At 38.8% G+C, this 12,355-nt stretch overlaps 1 protein-coding gene across 5 annotated transcripts in view; it reads left to right on the forward strand.

The window, feature by feature from the left end:
- Positions 1-12,355, forward strand: part of UGGT1 (UDP-glucose glycoprotein glucosyltransferase 1) — a 144,121-nt gene that overhangs the window by 57,551 nt on the left and 74,215 nt on the right. For all 5 annotated transcript variants that reach the window (XM_081142748.1, XM_081142745.1, XM_081142747.1 and 2 more), the window contains one exon: positions 3,934-4,065. In XM_081142748.1, the coding sequence (XP_080998874.1) occupies positions 3,934-4,065 (132 nt within the window). The remainder of the gene's footprint in view (positions 1-3,933; positions 4,066-12,355) is intronic.

The raw sequence follows: 12,355 nt of genomic DNA on the forward strand, positions 1-12,355 counted from the left end.
TGGGCATGTGCCCTGACCAGGAATCGAACCCTGATCACCTGGATCCTAGTTCAATGCTCAACCACTGAGCCACGCCCAGCCAGGCTAACTGGAAGCTTTTAAATGTCCTAATTTTATATATATCTAAACTTGCTCAAGTTCAAAGAACTCTTGTGTTTGTTTCTATTTTTTAATATAAAAAACTTAAATTAAAAATTATTTTATTCAGAAGAAATAACAGTTCTTTTATTTACAGATTAGTGGTAATTATTGAAAAACCGTCTTTAAAACAATTGATTTTCACCACTTTTATTTTACCTGAAAACATGAAGTCAGTCTGCTGTTTGTTATGTCTCTTAGGTTTATTGTTTAGAATTCAATCATGGGTATTTTTTACTAGTTAAAATGCATTATTTATTTGGCTAACATTCACCAAAGACCCCCCATTTACCACACCTGGTATTAGCTGTGAGGGATACAAAAAAGAGTAAGATGTCACCTATGTGACATCAGGTGCGGACACCTCCAGACATTGTGGGAAGCAGAGATGGCTGTGGCAACACTAGGACCTCAGACCACTAGGGATGGCCATGGGCATTTTTATGGAGTGGGAAGTTGTCTCAGCTGAGTGTAGGAGGAAAAACTATAGTAAGTTGAACAATCGCTGCAAATCAGAGGTGGTGATTCTAAGTTGTTACTATGACTTGAGTAGAGTATTTGAGAGCAGAGTGGAGAGGGGAACCATGTTATTATAGCCATTTGGCTAGGTAGCAGTTGTCCAGATCACAGAATTAAACTACAGTTAAAAACATCATTCTCAGTCATGTATGGAGATGGATCTGATGAAGGATAAAGAAAGCAGCAGGGCTACCAGGTGATGAGCTATTGCTGTGTTCTCTGAGCAGTGATGGTGATGGGAGTTAGCAGTAGGACTATGGAGAATGAAATAAGTTCAAAAGAAGTTGCTGAGGATGGTAAGTATTTTAAAGTCTGCTTTCTAAAGGTTTCCCCCCCTCATAGCTATGTGAAGGAAAAGATAATATGAGTTTTTATTTATTTATTTTTATTTTTAATTGCAAAAGTAAAAGAAAAATTTACTGTAAAATTTTTTTTCAAATAATATTAAAGTGTGTCAATAAAAAATTTACCTCTCTCTCCCCTCCCTAATCCTACTCCTTAAAGTTAAACACCATTAAAAGGTTGCCTTGTATCCTTTTAGGTGTTTTAACTGTGCATATATAGACACAGTTCTGTTGTTTGTTTTATGTTGGCATTTAAAAAAACAGGGATTATGCCATATATGTTTTTCAACTTGTTTCCTCTAAACATCACGGACATGAGTTCTTATTTCAAGGATTACTTATAAATATTCAGATTTTGAAAAATTTAACACAGTTTTGCATTTGGGACTTAATGTGAGTATGAACTGATTGGGTCATTTTAGCAGTGTATAGTTTCTGACATAAGAAGGCACCTTGAAAATACTAGCAAACAGAATACAACATACATTAAAAAAATAATACATCACTATCAAGTGGGGTTCATTCCAGGGGCAGAAGGATGGTGCAACACCTGTAAAACAATCATGTGATACACCACATTAACATCCATTTATGATGAACACACTCAATAAAATAGGAATAGAAGGAGAGCACCTCAACATGATAAAGGCCATATCTGATAAACCCTCAGCCAATATCACACTCAATGGTAAAAACCTGAAAGCTTTTCATCTAAAATGTGGAACAGGACCAGGATGCCCACTCTCCCCACTCTTATTCAACATAGTCTGGAAGTCCCAGCCAGAGCAATAAGGCAAGAGAAAGAAATAAAAGGCATGCAAATAGGAAAGGAAGAAGTAAAACTGTCACTTTTTGCAGATGACATGATTCTGTATATAGAAAACCCTAAAGACTCCACCAAAAAAACTATTATACAGTTAAGTTGCAGGATACAAAATCAGTGTACAAAAATCCACTGCCTTCCTGTACACTAACAACAGAACTTCAGAAAAATAAATGAAATAATTACTTTTGCAGTTACAACCAGAAGAATAAAATACCTAGGAAGAAACTTAACAAAGTACGTAAAGACCTATATACTGGAAGTTACAAAACGTTATTAAAAGAGATTGAAAAAAACACAACAAAATGGAAAAATATCCCGTGTTCATGGATTGGAAGACTCGGCATTGTTAAGATGGCCATATTACCCAAAGCAATATACAGATTTAATGCATCTCCATCAAAATCCCAATGTCATTTTATAAAGAAATAGAAGAGAAAAACATCAGATTTGTGTGGAACCACAAAAGACCCCAAATAGCCAAAGCAATCCTGAAAAAAAAAAGAATAAAGCTGGAAGTATCACCCTACCTGACTTCAAATTATGCTACAGAGCTACAATAATCAAACCAGCATGGGATTGGCACAGAAACAGACACACAAACCAGTGGGACAGAATAGAGAGCCCAGATATAAAACCACGTGTAAATGCCAAATAATTTTCAACAAAGGAGCCAAAACATTACAATGGAGGAAAGAAAGCCACTTCAATAAATGGTGCTGGGAGATTTGGAAAGCCACATGCAAAAAAATGGAACTAGGCTACAGTTTGTCCCCACATACAAAAATTAATTCAAAATACATCAAAGACCTAAGTATAAGATCTGACACAAAGTGTGCAGAAGAAAACATAGGAACTAAACTTAATGGATCTTGGTCTTAGCAAACATTTTATGAATTTGACCCCAAAGTTTAGCAGGGGAAGTAAAGACAAAAATGAATGAATGGGACCATATCAAACTAAAAAGTTTCCACACAGCAAAAGAAACTGACAACAAAACAAAAAGGCAGCCAGCCGGATAGAGGATGATATTTACAAACACCAGCTCCAATGAAGGGGTTAATTTCCAAAATACATAAAGAACTCAAAACTCCACCAAACAAACAGTACAAAAAATAAATAAAAGGCACTCCTCAAAAAAGACATACACATGGCCAACAGATATATGAAAATATGCTCAGCTTTACTAGCTGTTAGGGAAATGCAAACCCAAACTGGAGTGAGGTACTACCTCACACATGTTAGAATGACCATTATCAACAAGATGAACAATAACAAGTGTTGGAGAGGGTGTGTAGAAAAGGGAACCCTCACTCACTGCTGGTGGGAATGTAGACTGGTACAGCCACTGTGGAAAACAGTCTGGCGGTTCCTCAGAAAATTAAGAATAGAGCAGCCATACGACCCAGCCATCCCTCTCCTGGGTATCTACCCAAAAATCACAGTGTATTCGCAGAGATATTTGCACCCGTATGTTCATTGCAGCATTATTCACGTGGGTAAGACACGGTGACAACCAAAGTGTCCTTCAGTACAGGAGTGGACAAAGAAACTGTGAAACATGCACACAGTGGACACTACTCAGCCAGCCATAAGAAAGGATGCAATACTGCCATTTGCGACAACAGGGATGGACCTTGAGAATATTATGCTAAGTGAAATAAGTCAGAGAAAGCTAAGAGCATATGATTTCGCTCATATGTGGGATATAAAACTGAAACTTGTGGACACACACAGCAGTGGGGTGGTTGCCAGAGGGCAGGGGGTTGGAAGGGTGGGAGTTAAAGGGGGTCTAATCTATGGCGACAGGAGGTGGTTTGACTGGGTGGTGGGCGCACAGTGCAGTGTACATATCATGCATTGTAGAAATGTACACGTCAAACCTGTATGATCCTGTCAACCAATATCACCCCAACAAATTTGGTTTAGAAAAAAGAAGGCATCTTGAGGTGTATGGAAAAGAGAGAATTGCTGTTCCCAGTGGACTGCCTTTGACCTTTTAAGAAAAATAGTCATTTTTTCCTCTACATTCAGAAATCTTTTGTAATAAACACTCAGAAATTTGAATTTAAAAGTGTAGTTGATTAACCAGTTTTTTCTTTTCTTCAGATATATAACAAAGTAAGGACTGGAGAAAAGGTGAAAGTCGAACATGTGGTCAGTGTCCTGGAGAAGAAATACCCATATGTAGAAGTGAACAGCATTTTGGGGATCGATTCTGCTTATGATCAGAATCGGAAGGTAACAATCATTTTGACTGCAACACTGTACTTTTCTTACCTCCCTTTTTTTGAGGTGGTTGTTATTGGTGCTGGTTGAAGTATTTAGGTACTTAGCATTTAAAAATTTAGAAACCAGATCACTTTTCTGAGTTTGCAAATGTAGTTTATATTTCATTTTTGTGAAGATACTGATTCTTTAGCCAGCATATTAACTATTAAATTGAAAAGCCTTTTCTTTTTCGCAGTGCAGTGGTAGTACTTGTCTGGTACATGCCCTGGATAAAATCTATTGGAGTATGATGTATGGTTGCCAGGGTATGAGGTATAACTTAATGTGTGTCATTTGTAGTTATTCAGCCTAGAGGTGGAAATGTCTTAAGAAATGTAATAAACAGAATGGCAAAATGTGGTAATAAAGATACGGAGAAATATTTAAAAATTTTATTTAAAGATAGTGCTTCTTGTGCTACATTAAGTACAATAAAGGGCTCTTGCCTATTGCAAGCAGGAACGAGGTGGTCAGTTTATTGAAAATAAATGTTACAGCGTTGAGTCAGATACATTTTCAGAACATTTTAATTGAAAACAATAAAAGGGTGTTCGTTTACCAACTTTTTTCTTTTTTGCAAATGAAGGACAGTCTTTCAGTTTAGAGAGCTGAGCTGTTACTCCTTTAGAAGTCATACTCCTAATGAATTATCTCTTTCACGTGAGCACAGACTCCTGAGAGTTTTATCATCTTCCTCCCCCCTCTGTAGTTGTCTTACCCACATCCAGTTCAGCACAGGCTGGTTTTGGTTTCTTACCTCTGAGTTTTTTAAGCCTTTCAAATTGTTTTCCTGGGGAGACCAGCTTTTTGTTTTGCAGTCACATTTTGTTGGCTGTATACTATTAGGTTTTTTCATTCACTAAGGAAAATGGTTTAGAAACAGACACACCTGATTTTTTGTAAACACACAGCTCAAATGAGGGGAGCAAATGTGTGCGCATTCTAGAGAGGAGCTCACAGTGCAAGAACTGAACATGCCTTGTAGCAAGCCTTATGTTGTGTTGATCGGTTAATTTATATTGGTTAAGAAATTTGCTATGTAAATTGATCCTGGTTTTAGAGGGATTTTAGCAAAATACTATTTAGTAAAAACAAAACTCAAAGACTTAACTAGAGACATTTCTGAAATACCTTGAAATAAGGAATAATGGTTTACATTTAAACACATTGTAGTGCTGGGTAACTTCTGTGTGCCAGACTTTATAATACAAAGTTGAACAAGAAAAAGTGGCACCTATTCTTGGAGTGTCACACAGCCTACTGGAGAGTGACACACAATAAAAGCATTAAGATTTTGGTGTTTGTGATGTTAGTGTTCGCACATTGTAGGTGGGATGCCCCAAAAAAGGATGGGCAGCTCTGCCAGTTTGGGACAAGGTGATTGTTGGAAACTTCCTAGAGAGGTGGTGATACTTACCTGTCCTGTGAATGAAAGTTTTTAGAGGGATAAATGAAAAAACAAAACACAAACCCACAGGTTTATTGTATATGTAAAGTGATAGTGAGTGTAAAACTAATTAAAATACTGGCTCTCTACCAATACTTTTGAAAAGGTAAATTCATACCAGGAGCTAGAGGGTCTGTGAGGATGACGGCTTATTTTACCTCTTTACTATTTCTCCTCTTTACTATTTTTTGTTATGTGTTTTAGTGGGTTTTGTGGTGTTTTTTTTTTCAGCCAATGATAAGAATTTCCCTCCACCCAGCTTTATTGAGGTGTAATTAATTGACTTGTAACATTGTGTAAGTTTGAGGTGTAAAGTGTGTTGATTTGATACATGATTACCCAGTAATGTTAGTTAACACCTCTATCACCTCACATAATTACCATTTTTTGTGGTGAGACTATTTAAGATGTACTGTCTTAGCAATTTTCACGTATATAAAACAGTATTTTAAGTATAGTCATCATGCTGTATACTAGATCCCCAGAACTTACTCATAACTGGAAGTTTGTACATTCTGAACAGCATCTCCCCATTTATGCTGTACTCCAGCCCCTGACAACCACCATTCTAATGTCTGTTTCTATGAGTTCAGCTCTTCCACATCCCACATATAAGTATTTGTCTTTCTTTTTCTGATTTATTTAAATCCATGTTGTTGCAAATGGCAGGACTTATTTCTTTCTCATGGCTGAATAATATTTCATCATATATATCTATGTATGTACACACACACACACACACACACACACACACCCCTTCTGTGTCCATTGAACTGCTGACAGACACTTAGGTTATAATGCTGCAGTTCATTTGGGAATGCAGATACCTTTGAGATGCTGACTTTATTTCCTTTAGCTATGTATCCAGAAGTGAGATTGCTGGATCATATCATAGTTTATATGAAAGTTTGTGAGGAACCTCCATACTTTTTTTCTGTAGTGGCTACACCAATTTACATTCCCACCAACTGCTAGAGGGTTCCTGTTTCTTCACTCCTTCACCAGCACTTGTTCTCTCTTTAAAAAAATATGTATGTCTTTATTGACTTCAGAGAGAGGAAGGGAGAAGGAGAGAGAGAGAAGGGGAGAGAAACATCAGTGATGAGAAAGTCCTTGATTGGCTGCCTTCTGCACACACCCCCACTGGGGATTGAGTCCACAGCCTGGGCATGTGCCCTGACCAGGGATCGAACTGGGATCTCCTGAATCCTAGGTCAATGCTCAGCTGCTGAGCCACACCAGTTGAGCTCTCTTAACTTTTTTTTTTTTTAATTTATCTTTATTGTTGAGAGTATTACAGGTATCCCATTTTCCCCCCCAATTGATCCCCTCCACTTCGCTCCCACCCCCTTCCCAGGCCTTCACCTCGTTATTAACTGTGTCCATGGGTTATGCATATAACTTCTTTGGTTAATCTCTTCCCACCCTCCACCCCTCTTCCCTCTTTCCTCTGAAATATGATCGTCTGTTGCATGCGTCAATGTCTCTGGATCTATTTAGTTCGTCCGATTCTTTTGTTCATTAGCTTCTTTGTAAAGAAGACCTTTCAGCTTTTCCTGTAGTGCTGGTCTGGTGGTGACGAACTCCTTTAGCTTTTTCTTATCTGTGAAGCTCTTTATTTGACCTTCAACTCTAAATGATAGCTTTGCTGGGTAGAGCAATCTTGGTTGTAGTTCCATGTTTTTCATCACTTTGAATATTTCTTGCCACTCCCTTCTGGCCTGCAAAGTTTCTTTTGAGAAATCAGCTGACAGTCGTATGGGTGCCCCCTTGTAGGTAGGTAACTGCTTTTCTCTTGCTGCTTTTAAGATTCTCTCTTTGTCTTTAACCTTTGGCATTTTAATTCTGATGTGTTTTGCTGTGGGCGTCTTTGGTTTGGTCTTGTTTGGGACCCTCTGTGCTTGCTGGACTTGTAAGTCTATTTCTTTCCCCAGGTAGGGGAAGTTTTCTGTAATTATTTTTTCAAATAGGTTTTCGATTCCTTGGTCTCTTTCTTCCCCTTCTGGCACCCCAATAATACGAATGTTGGGCCTCTTGAAGTTGTCCCAGAGGCTCCTTATGCTATTTTCATATTTCTGGATTCTTTTTTCTTTCTGCTCTTCTGGTTGGGTGTTTTTTGTTTCCTCATGTTCCAAATTGCTGATTTGTTTCTCAGCGTCCTCTACTCTACTGTTGATTCCCTGTTAATTATTCTTCATTTCAGTTCCTGTAGCCTTCATTTCAAATTGGTACTTTATTATGTTATTGATTTTCTCAGTTATTTCGCTAACAGTCTGCTTAAACATCCTTGTAAACAAAATTGTGAACACTATCTGTTAGCTTGCTTGGATCTATTTCATTTAGTTCCTCTTCTAGAGATTTCTTCTGTTCCTTCCTTTGTGACATGTTTCTTTGCCTCCACATTTTGGCTGCTTCCAGGTGTTTGTTTCTATGTATTAGGTAGAGCTGCTATGTCTCCTGGAATTTGTAGACTGGCTTTGTGTAGTAGGTGTCCTGTAGGGCCCAGTGGCTCAGCCTCCCCAGTCACCTGAGCTGGGCCTTGTAAGTGCTCCCGTGTGGGCTGTGTGCACTGTCCTGTTGTAGTTGAGCCTTGGTTGCTGTTGGTGTCCCTTGGAGGAACTGACCCCCAGGCCAATCAGCTGTGAGGACCAGCTGCAACTACAGCCAAAGAGCTGCTGTACTGGAGACACCCTTATGGATCTGGATTTACTTCAGTGGAGCTTTGGTGTTCACCAAGTGCGCCCCTTGAGTGTGTCACTCGTGGATGTGGTAGGGTTGTAATCCAGCGTGGTCGAATATTACTACCAGGTGCACTGTCTCTGGGCTTCCGAGGAGGTGCAAAGCCAGCCTCTGCCAGTGCCTTGCCCAGGGCCACCCAGCATGAGCTACATAGCAAACTGTATTTGGCTGCTACTTGTGCTGGGCTTGGAGGTGTCCAGGAGAGGCCAAGCTATGAGCCAATGCAGGCTACCACTAGTGCCAGGCCTGGGGCCGCTTATCAAGCTTTATGGGGCATGCTGCTGCTTGTTTGAGAGATTTTAGGAAAGTCCTAAGCATGAGGCTGGAGAGACCACTTGCATAGAACAACCCCCTGGAAATGGCCTGGATGAGCTTGCAGGTAGGAGGGGCAGGGCCTTTGGGAATCATGGGGTGGGGCCAAAGGTGTGAGTCAGGTGCTGGTGATGCAAATATGGCACCTGCCTGCCAGCTGTGTTGGGGGAGGGCTCGCCAAAGGAGCCATGGCCTCTGCCAGCTCTTCTGCCTGGGAGGAAGCTGCCCCTCCACCTCTCGCCCAGATTTCAGGCAGGTTAGTTCCTCCCCAAGTTTCCCAGGTTCCTTTCAGGCTGCTGCCCGACGCTTGGGCTCAGAGGGAGTGCATCTGAGTGTGTCCATGCGTGGGCCCTTTAATAGAAGCTGCTGGGCCTCCCGCAGCCTCCGTGACCCTCAGCGACAGTCCCCGCTGTTTTCACAGCCCAGAGTTGTGGGGATGTCTCTTCCCGGCCCTGGAGCCCTGGGCTGGGGGCCTGCTGTAGGGCTGGGACCCCTCACTCCTCCAGGAAACCCCCACTGCTGAGATTCCCTCCCGGGTTTCAACCGTGGCACCGGGTGTGGGCCTGTGGCACACCTCCCAATTCAGCCCCGATCCGCCCGCATCTGCGCCCCTCCTACCGGTCTCGGTGCTGCTTCAGTTCCCTGGTTGTAGGGCTTCTGTTCAGCCAGATTTCAGGAGGTTTTGAGTGATGGTGGTTCTGTATTTTTGTTGTAATTTTGATGTGGTTGCGGGAGGCGGCGGGTGTAGCTGTTACCTACACCGCCATCTTGTTTCTCTCACCTCTCTTCTTTTTGATGATGGCCTTTCTAACAAGTGTAAAAGGATATATCATTTTGGTTTTGATTTACATTTTCCTGATGATTAGTGACATTTAACAACTTTTCGTGTACTTGTTGGCTATCTGTATGTCTTTGGCAAAATATCTTTCACTTCTTCTACCCCTTTTTAATCAGACTTTTTTTTTCTTACATATTTTGAATATTAGCCCCTTATCAGATATATGATTTGCATATATTCAGTAGATCACTTCCTTTTTTTGTTGTGTGTTTCTTTTGCTGTATAGAAGCCTTTAATTTTCATGTACAGTAGTCCCATTAGTTTATTTTTTCTTTGTTGCTTATGCTTTTGTTTTCTTGTCTAAAACAATCATTGCCATAACCAATGTCAGAGAGCTTTTTCCATATGTTTTCTTCTAGGGGTTTTATGGTTTCAGGCCTTATGTTTTAGCCTTTAATCCATTTCCAGTTAATTTTTGTGAGTAGTGTAAGATAGTGGTCCATTTTCATTCTTCTGCATGTGTTTATTCAGTTTTCCCAGCACCATTTATTGAAGAAACTGTCCCTTCCCCATTAAGTATTCTTGAGTCTGTTGTAAAACATTAGTTGACTACATATGCATGGATTTATTTCTGAGTTCTTGATTTTCTGATTGTGTGTTTATTTCTATGCAGTACCATGCTGTTTTGATTACTATGGTATTATAGTATAGTTTGAAATCAGGAAGTGTGATGTCTCCAGCTTTGTTATTTCTCAGGATTGCTCTGGCTGTGTGGGTCTTTTTCAGTTCCATACCAATTTTAGGAATTTTTTTTCTATATATCTGTGGGAAATGCCATTGGAATTTTTAATAGGGATTGCATTGAATCTATAGATGGCTTTGGGTAGGATGGACGTTTTAACAATATTAATCATTTTGAATCATGTAAATGGGATATCTTTGTGTAAGAGTGTGTGTGTGCGTGAGAGAGAGAGAGAGATTTTCATTTTTCATCAAAGTCTTGCAGTTTTCAGTGTAGAAATCTTTTACCTCTTTGGTCAGATTTATTCCTAAGCATTTTATTTTTTTTGATGCTATCGTAAGTCGTTTTTTCCCCCCCAGTAGTTTGTTGTTGGTGTGTAGAAAGGCAAGTGATTTCTGAATGTTGATTGTTTCCTGTAAGTTTACTGAATTTTTAAATTATTTCTAATAGTTTTTTTGGTGGAGTCTTTAGGATATTCTACATATAATATCATATCATCTGCAAACATAGGCAGCTTTCCAATATGGATGCCTTTTATTACTTTTTCTTGCCTGATTGATTTTGCTGGGACTTGTAATACTATGTTGAATAGGAGTGGTGAGAGTGGACACTTTTTTTTTTTTTTGATCTTAGAGAAAAAGCTTTTAGTCTTTCACCTTTGAGTATGGTGTTAGCTGTGGGCCTGTTATGAATAGCCTTTATTATGTTAGGTAGGTTTTTTTCTTTGGTCATTTTTTCATTATTTCTTGTCAGATGCTTTTTCTGCATCTGTTGAGATGATCATATGATTTCATCTTTCATTCTATTATTGTGGTGTATCACATTTATTGATTTGCATATGTTGAATCATCCTTATATCCTTGGGATAAATCCTGCTTGATCATAGTGTATGATCCTTTAATGTACTGTCAAATATGGTTGGCTAATATTTTGTTGAAAATTTTTGCATCTATATTCATCATAGATATCAACCTGTAGTTTTCTTTTCTTGTAGTGTCCTTATCTGTCTTTGGTATCAGGGTAATACTGGCATTGTAAATGTTTATCGGATGGTTAATGCTTCAATTTTTTGGATGAGTTTGAGAAAGATTGGCTTTAACTCTTCTTTAAATGTTTGGTAGAATTCTCCAGGGGAGACCATGTGGTCCTTTTCTTTGTTGGGAGGTTTTTGATTACTGATTCAAACTCCTTACTCATTGGTCTATTCAGATTTTCTATTTCTTCATGATTTAGTCTTGGTAGGTTGTATATTTCTAGGAATTTCTACATGTCTTCTATGTTATCCCATTTGTTGGTGGATAAATTGTTCATAGTAGTCTCTTATGATCCTTTGTATTTCTGTGGTATCAGTTGTAATGTCTTTTCTTTCATTTTTTATTTTATTTATTTGAGTTTTTTTCTTAGTTAAATTTAGCTAAAGTTTTATCAATTTTGTTTATCTTTTCAAAAACTAGCTTATAGTTTGTTGATCTTTTTTATTGTTTTTCTGGTCTCCATTTCTTTTATTTTTTCTGTGATCTTTATTTCCTGACGACTTTGATCTTTATTTCTGCCAACCTTGAGCTTAGTTTGTTCTTCTTTTTCTAGTGCATGGAGATGTAAAGGTAGGTTGTTTATGTGAGATCTTTATTTTTTCTTAATGTAAGTATTTATCGTTATAGACTTCCTCTTAGAACTGATTTTGCTGCATCCCATAAGTTTTGGTATGTAGTGTTTCCATTTTTGTTTTACTTCCTCCTTTCCAATTGGATTCCTTTTATGTTTTCTTCCTGTCTGATGGCTGTGGCGAGGACTTCCAGTAAAGTGAAAGTGGAACACTGTCTTGTTCCTGTTTTTAAGGGAAATTGTTTTAGTTTTTGACCATTGAGTATGATGCTGGCTGTAGGTTTGTCATACATGGTCTTTATTAGGTTGAGGGATGATCCCTCTGTTCCTACTTTGCTGAGAGTTTTTATCAGAAATGGGTGCTGGATTTTGTCGAATGCTTTTTCTGCATCTGTTGATATGGTCATATGATTTTTGTCCATTTTTTTTATGTGATGTATCACGTTTATTGACTTGCGGATGTTATACCAGCCGTGCATCCCCAGAATAAATCCCACTTGGTCGTAGTGTATGATCTTTTTAATGTATTGCTGGATCCAGTTTGCTAGTATTTTAGTGAGGATTTTAGCATCTATGTTCATCAGGGATATTGGCCTGTAATTTTCTTTCTTCGTAGTGTTTTTATCTGGTTTTGAGA

The sequence above is a fragment of the Miniopterus schreibersii genome (genome assembly GCF_964146895.1).
Source record: "Miniopterus schreibersii genome assembly, chromosome: 7".
In the NCBI taxonomy this organism is placed as follows: Eukaryota; Metazoa; Chordata; class Mammalia; order Chiroptera; family Miniopteridae; genus Miniopterus; species Miniopterus schreibersii.